The 15,898-nt window shown below is 46.5% G+C and overlaps 1 protein-coding gene across 1 annotated transcript in view; it reads right to left on the bottom strand.

Annotated features, from left to right (window-relative positions):
- The window catches only part of RHOJ (ras homolog family member J), a 78,534-nt gene extending 63,389 nt beyond the window's left edge, over nucleotides 1–15,145 (bottom strand). The window contains exon 1 of the mRNA XM_077265896.1: nucleotides 14,609–15,145. Coding sequence (XP_077122011.1) covers nucleotides 14,609–14,786 — 178 coding nt within the window. The 5' untranslated portion in view covers nucleotides 14,787–15,145. The remainder of the gene's footprint in view (nucleotides 1–14,608) is intronic.
- Nucleotides 15,146–15,898: the final 753 nt, after the last annotated feature.

Genomic DNA, 15,898 nt, shown 5'->3' with positions numbered 1-15,898 from the left:
TATGATTGGCAGCCGTCACACACTGAAAGACGCTTTTCATTCCAAAAAATATTTTTTGCGTTACCACATTTTGAGAGCTGTAATTTTTCCATATTTGAGTCCACAGAGTCATGTGAGATCTTGTTTTTTGTGGGACGAGTTGACGTTTTTATTGGTACCATTTTCGGACACGTGACATTTTTTGATCGCTTTTTATTCCGATTTTTGTGAGGCAGAGTGATCAAAAACCAGCTATTCATGAATTTCTTTTGGGGGAGGCGTTTATACCGTTCCGCGTTTGGTAAAATTGATAAAGCAGTTTTATTCGTCGGGTCAGTACGATTACAGCAATATCTCATTTATATCATTTTTTTATGTTTTGGCGCTTTTATACGATAAAAACTATTTTATAGAAAAAATAATTATTTTGGTATCGCTTTATTCTCAGGACTATAACTTTTTTATTTTTTTGCTGATGATGCTGTGTGGCGGCTCGTTTTTTGTGGGACAAGATGACGTTTTCAGCGGTACCATGGTTATTTATATCAGTCTTTTTGATCGCGTGTTATTCCACTTTTTGTTCGGCGGTATGATAATAAAGCGTTGTTTTTTGCCTCGTTTTTTTTTTTTTTTCTTACGGTGTTTACTGAAGGGGTTAACTAGTGGGGCAGTTTTATAGGTTGGGTCGTTACGGACGCGGCGATACTAAATATGTGTACTTTTATTGTTTTTTTTATTTTATTTAGCAAAAGAAATGTATTTATGGGAATAATATATATATATTTTTTTCTTTATTTAGGATATTTTTTTTATTTATTTTTTTACACATGTGGGGAATTTTTTTTAAACTTTTTTACTTTGTCCCAGGGGGGGACATCACAGATCATTGATCTGGCAGTGTGCACAGCACTCTGCCAGATCTGCGATCTGCTGTGCAGGGCTGCAGGCTTACCAAGTGTCTGCTCTGAGCAGACACTCGGTAAGCCACCTCCCTCCCTGCAGGACCCGGATGCCGCGGCCATCTTGGATCCGGGACCTGCGGCGAGGAGGGAGGTAGGAGACCCTCGGAGCAACGCGATCACATCGCGTTGCTCCGGGGGTCTCAGGGAAGCCCGCAGGGAGCCCCCTCCCTGCGCGATGCTTCCCTATACCGCCGGTACACCGCGATCATGTTTGATCGCGGTGTGCCGGGGGTTAATGTGCCGGGGGCGGTCCGTGACCGCTCCTGGCACATAGTGCCGGATGTCAGCTGCGATATGCAGCTGACACCCGGCCGCGATCGGCCGCGCTCCCCCCGTGAGCGCGGCCGATCGCGTATGACGTATTATCCCGTCGGTGGTCATACGGGCCCACCCCACCTCGACGGGATAGTACGTCAGATGTCAGGAAGGGGTTAATATTTGGTTGCACACCCTTTGGAATAAATAACTGCAATCAGTCTCGTCCTATAACCATCAACAAGCTTCTTACACCTCTCAGCTGGAATTTTGGAGCACTCTTTTTTTGCAGACTGCTCCAGGTCTCATATTTAAAGGTGTCTTCTCCCAACAAACAACACAGAAAAAGATATAGCCTTAGGTAACACCCTGGGTCACTTTATATAGGCATATTCCACCACCAATATCCTGATCTCCCGGTATGGTCACAGCCTTCACACCAGTCTCAGACTGGCCCAACTAACACACAGTATCTCTGTGAGTCTGTCTCACAAAGGCCTATTAGACCGCTTGTTCTCCAAGGCTGCCCTGATAGGCCTTTGGTCTCTGGAAGACTCTATCCTGGTTAATGTCTCCGACCAGACTCAAGTATGACTTCTATAGCTTCTCTATCATGCCTGTACCGCTGACTGCATAGTGCTTCATGTAGTAGTCTTGTAACCTGGCTGGGTCTGTTTCTGGTACTACAGCTATAGCCCCTTCAATCAGTTGAATGGTGGGGGTGACAGGAGTCAGACTCCTAATAATGTGATAAGGATGGTCTATCCTAAAGCTGGCATTAAACATTAGATGGCTGTTGGCTGAACAACACTTGATCGTATGACCGACAGCTATCGCAGCCATCTCTCCTATACATATGACAGCTTGTTTGGCCGAGTGTTCCTATGTTCTCTATGAGAAAGCCGTCGGGTGAGACACATGGTGGCAGCTTACCTCCAGAACAATGCGATCAGCAGTCTGAAATCGGATATGCCCGATCGACTTCTGTGTCAGCCATCAGTCGGCCAGCATCTGTAACACCCCAGGTTCCTGGTTGTTACAGTGGTATTGCTTTCCTCAAGGGGAGAGTGATGTCATGCTTGGAAGCAAGGAAGGATCCCTTTATCAGGTATTCACAAACATGCAACATGTTCTTACTCCAGGACAGAAGGGGGAGCTCTGATCCAGTTTGTGGGTGGCTCCCCTATATATATTCTGGCTGGAGGGGAAGTTAGAGCAGGCTGGAGGGGAAGTTAGAGCAGTCTGTCAGAGGGACAGAGAGAGTCAGGAAGACTGAAGGGGCCGTGCAGCCACGTGAGGTGCTGCAGCTCCTGGAAAGAAGAGAGAAAAGGACGGAAAAAGCTGTATAGATCGTAAAGGAGCAAAGGAGAGTTGAGCTCTGCAGAGAAGCTGTGACTGGGCTTCCTCCACGCTGAGCGCAGATACCGATAGCCGGAAGACCGAGGTTGTGGGGGTGACTCTATGCCCCACGGCAGAAACCGGCGGACAGCAAATTACAAGTTACCTGTCTACCATTAACACCCGAGGACACAGTAGCAGATAGAGCCCGGGTCGTGATAGAGATCCTGTAAAAAGGCTCAAGTTACCTGTCATACGGGTAGTGTCCTACCAACAAGGGGGACAGAGAGAAAAGGTGAGGACCTTGTGTGAGTCCTAAGGCAGCAAGGGACTACAACGCAGCGCTAGAAGGAAGGCTTCCAACCCCACCAACTAAAGGGGATTCCAGATTCGCTTCCAAGCCGGCAGGACCATACATGTACCTGTGATCTGGTACCCTGGACTGTGGCTGCCTGAATTAATCAGTAAACCAGGTAAAGAGACTGCAACCCCGTGTCCTCCGTTTCTTTCTATACCACCTACCACCTGTCCCCAACTACATCGGGAGCCCTGGTGACCCAGCTTCACCTGTGGGAAGCTATACCATCCCTGCTGCCATAACACCGCACCAGAGGACCCCTTTAAGCAGCGTCGGTCACCCCTGACCGAGTACCACAGGTGGCGTCATGAACTTTTATTATTTCACAAACCCCTTTAAAGACTTTTCCCTTAACATGGTCGCCCAAGGCCACGGACCGGGTCATCGCTGCCGTGACACATCCCTTTAAGTACCGGACCCAGTACCGAGTACCCCACAGCCCTGGCAGGCATTCCACATCCACATACACATACACATTAGACTGTTGGCTGATACTGGTGTGATTTGGCCCACATCAGTCTAATGTATATGGGGGTCTTAATGGTACTCTACTAATAACAGTCCTTGGAAAAAAAACATTAATTATTGCAGGATTGTCTTCAGCCCGAGTATTTCAAGAAACCCATGTTCCATAGCCATACGGCCATATAGATATGCAGATTTGTGTGGGTATAAAGAGCTCTACTACGTGTTGGCGTAACATGGACATCATCGTCCCATCCTCTTGGCCTACAAATGTTCTTTTTCTCCATGAAGCAGAGTTGGCTAAGACCAACATAAGGCCCCATATCACAGCTGACTACAGTTAGTCACAGTAAGATATTTTTAACAGACTGGACACCAAATCTAGTTTTCAGCTGTAACAGAACTCAAATTATAAACCGATTTTCACGTTTCTGTAAACTTTCACAACATTAGAGACAAATACAATCCTAATACCATGAGTAACATGTTTAGGTGACAATGCCAGGCTTTAATCCACAGAAACATCTACAAAAGTTATAGATTTTTCAAGGAAATGATGTTTAATTGGAGCTAAGAGCGACGCTTGTTCTGCCTCCTCACCCAGTTTAAGAACCACAAAAATTTGAGGTCTGACCACTAAATAGCTTCACTTTCCGTAATGAGAAACTAATCCGCATATTAAGGTTGTCACGGTACGAACATGCAGAATGGCGGTCGTCTCTTTTAGGATAAATAACATTAATTCCAGAGCATTTTCACATCAATATAATATCGTATATAATATTCGCAATTCCAAGCCCGATCAGTCAGTGGATCCAAACGAAACCCTTCACTTATGCAACTAATGTTTTTAGGGCACATTGACAATTATTTTTCCTTCTTTTTGAGCACAAGAAAATAATGGACCTTTTTCATCAGTACGCTGGGACTGATTTTCATCCATTTTTGCTTCATGTGTCCCTATTGAGCAATAGTGCAGCATCTGGATACAGCATGGCTCATTATGAAGAGGGCAAGAGGAATTAGGTGTGGATTTCTGGTTTTCTGCTTTCAGAAAACCTCTCTCCTCCGGCAACAATTTTTTTTAACTAAATATGCTTAATGCCTCATTCAGATGGGCATTTTTTTCATGAACAAGAAAAAACAGATTGATTATTTTGACCACACTTTGATCAGAGTTTGGTCTGAGTGACCACAGTTTTGCTCCAGCTTCTCCTACGTGACAGTCCGTAAAAATCGCACCACACTCGGATGTCATCCAAGTGCGGTCTGATTTTTTCTTGTACCCGTAGACTTGCATTACGGATTGTGATCTGATACTCGGACGTATCATTCGTGATAACCACGAATAGCAGTTATCAGCGAAAAACAAACGTCTGAATAAGGCCTCACTCACCGTTTGGGCCGCTGGGCTCAGTGATTGACTGCAGTGCTGTCAACGTTATGTCAGTGCTGCAGACGATAACAGACAAGGGCAGCAGATGAGGAGACAGTGCTGGACCTGGGGAGGGTGAGTATGATGCATTTTTTTCAAAAAAGCTGTACAAGAGGGACAGAGGTTTCCTAAACTAGAAAACCTCTTTGAGGGTTCATATAAATTGCATCACCATGCCACATTATCGTCCAATAAATACTCATCAAAGTGCCTTTGTCTAAAATATGTGGCACACCGCAGAACAGTATGGGGCCATAGCATATTCACATTTCTATATACCAACTTATCGGGTTAGATCAGAGGGATATGCAGCGCCCCAGAGTCCTGGTCGTTGCAGTACTGACGCTCCGCCACTAAGGGGAGTGATGGTACGTCTGATGGCACTAAAGGAGTTCACCTGACCAGGTATCACAGTCACACATTACACTTCACACTCCGGCCACCAGGGGGAGCAAAGGGTTCTATGTATTAGGCCACTCCTCACACTCTGGTAAAACTGGGGGTTGGATAGGAAGTTAGGGATAAGCTGACTGGGTTTTGCCCAGGTAACATCTAGTGAGAGAAGAGCGTTGCTTGGGAAGATTCAGGGGGGTCCCTGTCAGGGGTGGGATCCTGACAGAGGCCTAGCGAAAAGGACAGATAGTTACGGAGCCGTGCCTGCACTTCATTGCGGCGGTATCTTAAGAAAGGACACTAAGCGAAGTATATTGTGGAGAAGTGAGAAACGAGATCACAGCACAAAGGAGATAGAACCAGGAGGAGTCGTGCCCCGAGATCGGCAACATCCTACTGAGGCGCGTAGCCAGCGGCCGGAACGCCGAGGAAGTAATAGACTCTACGCATTACTTTAAACCAACGGCAGGACAGTTAACTTTAGGTTGGCTGTCTCACCTTTTACACCTAATGAAGACAACGGAGGCAATTGTGGGAGAGTGGCGTCTCTAGGGTCCCTATAAAATAACTCCAGGCCTACCCCATCATACGGGTCGTCCTATCCATATCATCTGGGGGACGGAGAGAAAGAACAGAAACATACACGACAGTTGTGAGGACTATCCCGTGGTGCTCAGCAGGGAGGTACTACAACACCCAGGCGCTAGTAGGTAGGCACTGATTTCCACCTGCAAAGGGAACTCTGGATGTGCCTTCGGACCGGCCGGTCTCAGCCAGCCCTGTTAGCAGTGCTCTGGATTGCGGATGCCGAAGCATTCAGTAAAGAGGTAAAGAGACTGCAACCCTGTGTCCTTGTTATTTACTGCGACCTACACCACCACCTACACCTTTTATTGGGCGCCCCTTAGCAGGACCACGGACCGGGTCAGGCCACTGTGACATCCTCAGAACCGATAGACCCGGTACCGAGTACCCCGCCGTCCTGCATCTGGGGGCCGCTCCAGATACAATCATCGATGGCCTAATCAATAGAGAAAAAGGTCTGTATACACTAAAAATTTCCAGCACCCTACTCTCACTCTTGGAGAACATATGCAGGACCCCTGTGTACAATACGTCGCTATATATGACAATTAGTATACGTTACAGATTCTGTACCGCTGCCATATCTTACTTCAGCGTAGGAGGAAAAAGCTGAACTTTCATTAGAAGTCGACAGAAAACAATATTCGCAGCATGAATACATTATACAGCGATTAACACCATGACGGTGCTCTCACCCACGCTGTCCATTACATTTCATGACACGGGTGTAACGGGTCAACCCAAGAAAAAAAAATGTTACTCAGTTTTGAATGGTCGTCATTCAGACAATATGCTTTCTACAACAACTTATTCATTGTCCTGAAGACCAAAATCTAAGACCCAAAGTAGCCAACAAAAGACTATGCATAAAGTATGGTATGCTCTATCCCAAAAAATAAGTCCTCAAGTCCTCTCTTGGTTTCACCAATATTTCACTTGCTGTATTAACACTGATCCAGAGCTGTGACTAACCATAGTCACCCATTATAGAAGCTAAGGAGACGGTTATTTAGTCAACTGGTCACCCACCCACTTACAGCTCCCTGATCTCCAGGATTAGACTTGTCCTTCAAAGGATTGTCCTTTTTGGGTCCAGAAGTTGTCTGAAGCAAAAAATTAATAAGCTGATGGCTTCTGTAGGTGTCGTCAGGTTTAGCTCTCTAATCCCTCTTTTTTTCCTTATCAATGAAGTCCTTTGCTTGGGACAACTCGATTAGATAAAGGAGAGACAAATATAGTAGTGGAAAATATGTTTTAAGGCATCACAATTCATGACAAATGGTGATTTTCAATAATTCAGCAGCCAAGAAAGGGAGCTTTAAAAGAAATAGGCTTTCCAAAGTAGACCACAGTCCTACAAAAATTCCAAACTAGTTACTAATAATTATATATATGACTTCATATTGGATCATATGGTTCAGCCATTGGAAGGGAGCCTGGGGCATCTGCAGTCCCTATGGCACTCCATACAGTAACACATGTGTGTGTATTCTACATGGTTTCAAATAAAATTTTCATGACTCTAGGAGAGTATATAGAGATCCAAATCTGAGAAATAGGCATGTTCACTGTAGTCAAATGGACTTGAAGAGAACATGCTAAGTGCTATAAATATTTGATGTTTTACCTGGTGTAAATGCCGCTGTTTTCCTGCATCTAGCGTTGCTTTTCCTTTGTTCCTGCGCCTCTCTGTTCCTGAGATATGGACCCTTCCTCTTTGTATGAAATTTTAGTCTTGTTGTCCAAGTGGGAGTGATCCTATAGAAGATGCCCACATAGAGATTTGTGGACTACGCCCCCTTGGTTAAAAAGACATACAAGTAAGAAAGGAAAATATCTCAGGAACGGAGAGGCGCAGGAACAAAAGAAAGGTAATGCCGGATTCAGGAGAACAGCGGCGTTTGTGCCAAGTAAAAAATGTTTACATCTATATAGCAAGTGATAGGTTTTTTTAAAGCTTACAAAGAGCTGCAATATGGCTGTGTGCATGAGTCTTTATAAGACGACTACAAGCCAGTACAAGAGACAGGCATGGTGATATTACTGAAATGGTGAGTCTGTAGAGATGATCCAGTGATCTCGGTAACACATTTCACTTTCCCCATACATGACGGAAAAAGTGAATGATTTATTAAGAGAAACAACTAGATAGGAAGGAAGAAGGAGGAATATGGCTGAAGAAGACAGGTCACTGAGTTCAGAATCAGGTCCTAGGGATCATGGATACTAAGACCCTCACTGCTACCCCATGTAACCGAAAGGATCTGTAAAAATTCATTTCTTATTGACGATTGACTATAGGAGTATTCTAAAGTTTGCAAATTACTTCCCGATTACTGTCTGACAGCTGGAATCCCATCAATCCCAAGATAGGAGTGCAGTAGTGGTCTCTGCATTAACTCTTAGTTGGAATGCCGGAGATAGCAGAGTGCTGCACTTGTTTAGTTTTTGGCACCCCCATAAGAATAAATGGAGCGACAGTACAAGTGATCAACGCCAACTCCATTCACAAAGTCTCAGTTCTCGGGATCACTGGGGCCCCAGCAGCTGGTTCCCCAGTGATCGAGAAGTTATTCTCTATCCCATTGTTAGAGGATAACTTTCACCCTCAAGACAACCCATTTAAACACTTAAAACTAATGTAAAGGACTTGAGATTATCAACCAATGTAATCCGAAATAAGGTTGTGGTTATTTACGTCCCCTGAAGAAGAATACGCGAAACGTGCGTTGGGGTGGAGGGAAGCACTACCTGATCCCGCATCAACACGCTGGACCCCACACTCGGACTCTCACTGTCATAGGTAAATCCGTCTTTTTTTCCAATTGTTTATATCTCTGCATTGTGCTACATTACCGCTTATACTAATGACATCACATGGGCACTTGTACCTTTCGTACTTTGTCATTATCTCTGAAACTAGATCATTTAGCACAGCAAATCTAGTCTAGCTTTCGATACTGGAATTTATATGGCAGATAAACCTGTTGATGTTTAAATAGGATATTGTCCAGCCAAAATCAGGTGGACATTTATGTCACTATAATATATGCGGTGACTGATACTGCTCCCCTCACACGAAAGGCACCTTGTTGAAATTTGTTAATTAAGTTTATATATGTGTTTTAAAACTAATGTTCAATAAAATATTGCAATTTTTAAACGAACACATTGACATCAGTGGTTATTACTGTATGTCCCTGATCACGTGATTGTGCTGGGTCATACTGTTGGATACTAGATCAATGTAAAGGACTTGTCTGTGACTACTAAGATGCCATAAGTCTTCAGCCTTGAGAGGGCGTACTTTGTAATGTGCTCTCCATAAAAATATGGCCAAGCATTTCCTGGGAACTGCACTGAATGGAGGAATATAGAAGAATAACTTGTGCAATTTCTTTACAGATTTTGCACTGTTAAGGAATTCTGGGAGATTTCTGCTCTGAAGCCTGCAGAACTGTGAACGCTGCTCTGGTTTATAATACAAGCTGTAACTTGAGCAGTCTTCATTCAAACAGATTGGATCTATACTGAATACCTTACACAGAGGTCCTGTGAGGCTGCACAATTACCAGTGATCTTATAAAAAGTTGATCTGCATCCAAAAAAATCAAAGACCTAATTTATTTTCCAAAATATTTTGTATTGGCCGTATAGTAGAAGAAACATATGAGTAAAAGAAGAAAGGATCAGTAGGCACCTAATATCGTTGACTGGTCAGTGTGAGTTGATGTTTACTAACCTCCTGCATGTGTTTCCTCGATACTAAGGACACCAGGGAGGACAATAGATTACTATAAATGGTCAAAAGCCTCAAAGTCTATCAACACAATGGTAGAACTCGTATCATGTGGTCAGATCTTTAGTAAAATATCATATTTCATTGCAAAATGTATGTAACAAAGAATTTATTGTATTAAAGGGAATCTGTCAGCATGGTTTGTTTTTTATTTGAGAGCAATATGATATAGGGGCAGAGATCCTGATTCCAGCGATGTGTCACATGCTGGTCTGCATGCTCTCATTTTGATACAATCACTATTTTCAATGCTGTGGATCAAGCAGAGCTCGAATGCTGAGTTGTATATAACCCCGCCCACACCCCTGCTTGGCAGCTTCCTGTGCACACTGTCAGCAAGCTGCCAATCAGTGCTGGGGGTGCGGTTGGACCAGGAGGCACAAGACACCTAGTCATGTAGCGATAATCTCCTGCTGATAAAACACTGATTCTATTGAAACAGCAACACACTGCGCAGTAAGTGACACATCGCTGGAATCAGGGTCTCTGCCACTTTATCATGTTGTTCTCAGACTACATAGCAAAAATCAGCTGACAGATTCCCTTTAAGAAGGACTGTACGCCAGAGATATCTGAAAACTGCCTGAATAATAGTTTAATAGGGGTAACGTTTCTCCTTATGGAGAGTGACATACCAGCTCTGGCTTGTCAAGAGGTGCGCTATAGAGTTTAAGTCCTCTTTTTCTTTGAAGAGGCAAATTGCATATGAATAATAGTTTGAAATCTGTAGAGTATGGACCGATTAAAAGGTTGGTCTTTAGGGTATTGATGTAATTATCCTTTGATGAGTGACCACTGATGATGTAAAATAAAAAAATACCTGACCTTTTCACAACACCACCGCCGTACCACTTCTAACAACTTGATCCGTTTACTTATTTCTTAAATTGTTTAAATAAAAGTAGTCGAGTGAAGTGGTATAAATGGTTGGCATTATTCATACTGATTGGACCCCCACTGATAAGACATTGATGGCCTTTGTCAGTAAGATGGCAGTCAGTGGCGCATCTTGAACCTTGTGAGCTCCAGTCCCAAAATCTCCAACAGGGCTCCTAGCTATCACAGGCATACCTCCCAACCGTCCCGGATCACGCGGGACTGTCCTGATTTTGACAGTCAGCCCCGGGATCCCGGGAGGGACATTAGTTGTCCCGCACTGGTTGGGAGGTGTACATATCACCCAGTCCCTGAGCCCCTGCACCCGCCCGCAGACTAGAGAACTGCAGCATATTGGCTGCTCTGTGCGCACAGGCTCAGGACCTGTGATGAAGTCACAGGATGGGAGGAGTCAGGGGGTCACATGATCGGGAGGACCTCCGTGTACAGGACTCTGCTGGTTGTCATGACGCTGGAAGGTAAGCATGTGTGAGGTCAGGAGGTGTTTACACTGTGGATGTAGCAGAGTCGTGTGTGTACAAGGTGTATGGATCGGAGCAGCGTGTGCAATGTGTATGGAGCGGAGCCGTGTGTGTATAAGGTGTATGGAGCAGAGCCATGTGTGTACGGAGTGTACGGAGCAGAGCCGTGTGTGTACGAGGTGTACGGAGCGGAGCCGTGTGTGTATAAGGTGTATGGAGCAGATCCGTGTGTGTACGGAGTGTACGGAGTGGAGCCGTATGTGTACGAGGTGTACGTAGCGGAGCCATGTGTGTACGAGGTGTACGGAGTGGTGCCGTGTGTGTACGAGGTGTATGGAGCGGAGCCGTGTGTGTACGAGGTGTACGGAGCGGAGCCATGTGTGTACGAGGTGTACGGAGTGGTGCCGTGTGTGTACGAGGTGTATGGAGCGGAGCCGTGTGTGTACGAGGTGTACGGAGAGGAGCCGTATGTGTATGAGGTGTACGGAGTGGTGCCGTGTGTGTACGAGGTGTATGGAGCAGAGCCGTGTGTGTACAGAGTGTACCGAGTGGAGCCGTATGTGTATGAGGTGTACGGAGCGGAGCCGTGTGTGTATAAGGTGTATGGAGCAGAGCCGTGTGTGTACGGAGTGGAGCCGTATGTGTACGAGGTGTACGGAGCGGAGCCGTGTGTGTATAAGGTGTATGGAGCAGAGCCATGTGTGTACGGAGTGTACGGAGTGGAGCCGTATGTGTACGAGGTGTACGTAGCGGAGCCGCATGTGCAAGGTGTATGGAGCAGAGCCGTGTGTGTACGAGGTGTACGGAGCGGAGCCGTGTGTGTACGAGGTGTATGGAGCGGAGCCATGTGTGTACGAGGTGTACGGAGAGGAGCCGTATGTGTATGAGGTGTACGGAGTGGTGCCGTGTGTGTACGAGGTGTATGGAGCGGAGCCGTGTGTGTACGAGGTGTACGGAGAGGAGCCGTATGTGTATGAGGTGTATGGAGCGGAGCCGTGTGTGTGCAAGGTATACGGAGCAGAGCAGCATGTGCAATGTGTACGGAACGGAGCCGTGTGTGTACAAGGTGTACGGAGCGGAGCCGTGTGTGTATAAGGTGTATGGAGCAGAGCCATGTGTGTACGGAGTGGAGCCGTATGTGTACGAGGTGTACGTAGCGGAGCCGCATGTGCAAGGTGTATGGAGCAGAGCCGTGTGTGTACGAGGTGTATGGAGCGGAGCCGTGTGTGTACGAGGTGTACGGAGTGGTGCCGTGTGTGTATGAGGTGTATGGAGCGGAGCCGTGTGTGTACGAGGTGTACGGAGAGGAGCCGTATGTGTATGAGGTGTACGGAGTGGTGCCGTGTGTGTACGAGGTGTATGGAGCGGAGCCGTGTGTGTATGAGGTGTACGGAGCGGAGCCGTGTGTGTGCAAGGTATACGGAGCAGAGCAGCGTGTGCAATGTGTACGGAGCGGAGCCGTGTGTGTACGAGGTGTACGGAGTGGAGCCGTGTGTGTACGAGGTGTACGGAGTGGAGCCGTGTGTGTATGACATGTATGGAGAGGAGCCGTGTGTGTATGAGGTGTACGAAGCGGAGACGTGTGTGTACAAGGTGTATGGAGCGGAGCTGTGTGTGTACAAAGTGTATGGAGTGGAGCCGTGTGTGTACAAGGTGTATGGGGAGGAGCCGTGTGTGTATGAGGTGTACGGAGCGGAGCCGTGTGTGTACGAGGTGTATGGAGCGGAGCTGTGTGTGTACAAAGTGTATGGAGTGGAGCCGTGTGTGTACAAGGTGTATGGGGAGGAGCCGTGTGTGTACGAGGTGTACGGAGCGGAGCCGTGTGTGTACGGAGCGGAGCCGCATGTGCAAGGTGTATGGAGCAGAGTCGTGTATGTACAAGGTGTATGGAGCAGAGCCGCATGTGTACGAGGTGTACGGAGCGGACGCTGGCTGTGTCGGATCGGAGCAGATATTGCTCCTCGCTCTGACACTGACTGGCACAGGAGATACGGAGGTCTTTATCAGTGGCGTATCACAGCTGCAGCGACGTGAACAGTCAGCGGCGCAGCTGGATGACACCATTCAGCGCCGTGGGAGTGGAAGCTGCCGGCTGCTGCGAGGGAGCGCGGTGAAAGGTGTTTGTGTGTAGTGATGGAGAAGGCAATGATGGGGGTGGGGTAACCATGTGTGGCCATTATACTGCACCCAGCATTGTGTGTGGCCATTATACTATACCCAACATCGTGTGGGGCCATTATACTGTACAAAGCATCATGTGGCGCCATTATACTGTATGGACCATTACGTGGGGCAAGTATACTGTACGCAGCATCATGTGGGGCCATTATACAGTATGGAGCGTCGTGTGTGGCCACTGTACAGTATGGAGCGTCGTGTGTGGCCACTGTACAGTATGGAGTGTCGTGTGTGGCCATTGTACACTATGGAGCGTCGTGTGTGGCCACTGTACAGTATGGAGCGTCGTGTGTGGCCATTGTACAGTATGGAGCGTCGTGTGTGGCCATTGTACACTATGGAGCGTCGTGTGTAGCCACTGTACAGTATGGAACGTCGTGTGTGGCCACTGTACAGTATGGAGCGTCATGTGTGGCCATTGTACAGTATAGAGCGTCGTGTGTGGCCATTGTACACTATGGAGCGTCGTGTGTAGCCATTGTACACTATGGAGCGTCGTGTGTGGCCATTTTTTTTGTTCATAATTATTGTTAACGAAACATTGTGATCAGAAGTGCTAAATGGGTGTGGTTGGGGCGTGGCTAGTTGTGAAATGGGTGTGGCCTAAAATTTGCCGCGGCGCGCTAAGCGCGCCGCTGACTTTGTCCCTCTTTCCCTTCCCCTAAAGTTGGGAGGTATGATCACAGGTCTTTAACAATTTAAGTCTTTTGAACTCCTAGGCCAGGATTTCCTTACCTGTTTCCATTCCTCAAGAGCCACCAACAGGTCATGTTTTCAGAATTTCCTTAGTATTGCCCAGGTGATGGAACTATTGCCTGTGAAGGTGATGCAATTATCACCTGGGCTATACTAAGGAAATCCGGAAAACATGACCTGTTGGTGGTTCTCGAGGACAGGAGACAGGAAAGGAAACACTGGCCTAGGAGTTCAAAAGACTAAAATACTGGGGAACACGGTCTAAGATTATGGGCCCAGGTGCAACTACACCCATTAGAGTTACCTCCGTGATGGTGGCAATATTGATCCCGAGTGATCCTACGAGAAACTTTCAATCAAGTTATAGGATACATATATGATCAGTAAGGGCTTTCAGAATCACTAGAACAGGGGACCCGAGTTTCTCTTTTTGGAAAGCATTGAATGGAGTGGTAAGATCAAATGTGTCACTGCTCCATTCAAACTTCTCTGAATTCGGGCTTGTGGTGCCCGTTCTAGTGATTGATCCAAGAGTCTAAGTAATCATATGGATGGATGACAAAAGTTTTTCATGAACTAACCCCTTTCAGTCATGAGGCATAATAGTCATTCAAAGCAGTAGGGCCAACGGGCATGTTGCCAAATGAGTTATTAAAAAAAAAACATGATCTGCGCTATGCAATGAAGATTGACCATAAAGTTTACAAATATGATTATTAAGAAGATAAAATAAGATGCCTGCATGCCCTTAAATTATCTCGCGTTGAAGAGAAGAAAACTAGGTAGGATAAGAGCGCGCTCCCTTACCTGCATAGTGGTCAAACACCGTTGGCACATACTGCTCAGGGAAGGCATCGTTGGCATAACTCATCACCAGACAAGTTTTCCCAACCGCACCGTCGCCAACCACCACACACTTCAGCATCCTCTTCATGCTGGTAGCGCTGCCAGACCCACTGCTGTCATTTTCGTCTCTTTTATCCATGTCAGGCGTCTGCAAACTCCTTTCAGAGCAAAATAGAAACAATTATGGGTTCCAAATTCTTTTTTCGTAGTTTCTGAGAGGCTTGAACTCATAATGCACCCAACATTCTTCCCCAATGTCCTCCGATAATCATACTTTGCTACTCTGTGCGCCTGTAGGCTCGGTATTTCGCATGCAAGTGTTTGAGCCACTCATTGCTACAATTCACAGACTTCCCTGACTTTCCCTCATCCTGACACACACAGCTCAGTGTTTGTGCATCACAGCAGGGGGAATTAGACGTGTGGACGTCACTTGTCCCTCCAGTAGGCTGACCACAGAAATCAGAGCTTGCTGCTAATCCTCTCCCAGCCTCCACTATTTCCAGTATCTAATATGGAAGGGAGGGCTGGAGGATGGAGATTTTTTTTTTTCAGAATCTTTCTTTTTGGACTTGCTCGGTGTCAGGAAATCATGAGTTTCCTGCTGAATTCCATATTAGGATCAATGGGCTGGAGAACAGTGAGAACAATGGGAGCTCTGTTGTGTTTGAACTGTACAGGAACTTTGCCAAGGCTGTGAGTTACAATAACACTAGAGGTCCCACTGCAGACTCTGGAGCGAAACTTCCTCCTTCTCCATCTCCTCCTGGCTGGAGAGATGCAGATGATGTCACTGCAGTGCTGTAATCAAACTGCTACACCAACAAGCACAGCAGGAAAGCAGAACCCGATCTTATTAACCGCTTCGCTTCCAGGATTCAATGCCAATATAACTACCCCCAGTTTGGAGGAATTTTACCCATCCCAGTGGTCTTCCTCAAGGCTGTCTGTCACGACATGCTGTTTGTGTCACGACACATTAGTTGGCTTTCGTTTGTCCGGCATCAGTCTCTCCCGGTTCTCCCTTCCTGTGTTCTCTATGAGAGAGCTGTCACCAGACCGGCACTCCAAAATCGGAGATGCTGGATCGGTTTTTCAAATTGGGGCTCCCATACACCCAAAAGCCATTGATATCTTTGGGCTTGGCTGACATTTGTCTAATGGGTATGGGGGGCTAGGTTGAGGCAGTGGTTGTAAATCCGGGCTAAGCTTCCAGGCATCAATGCCTATATAACTACCCCAAGTTTTGAG

The sequence above is a fragment of the Ranitomeya variabilis genome, chromosome 1 (assembly GCF_051348905.1).
Source record: "Ranitomeya variabilis isolate aRanVar5 chromosome 1, aRanVar5.hap1, whole genome shotgun sequence".
NCBI classification, from domain to species: Eukaryota; Metazoa; Chordata; class Amphibia; order Anura; family Dendrobatidae; genus Ranitomeya; species Ranitomeya variabilis.
The sequence above is the reverse complement of the archived record's forward strand: the minus strand, read 5'-3'. Positions and strand labels throughout refer to the sequence as shown.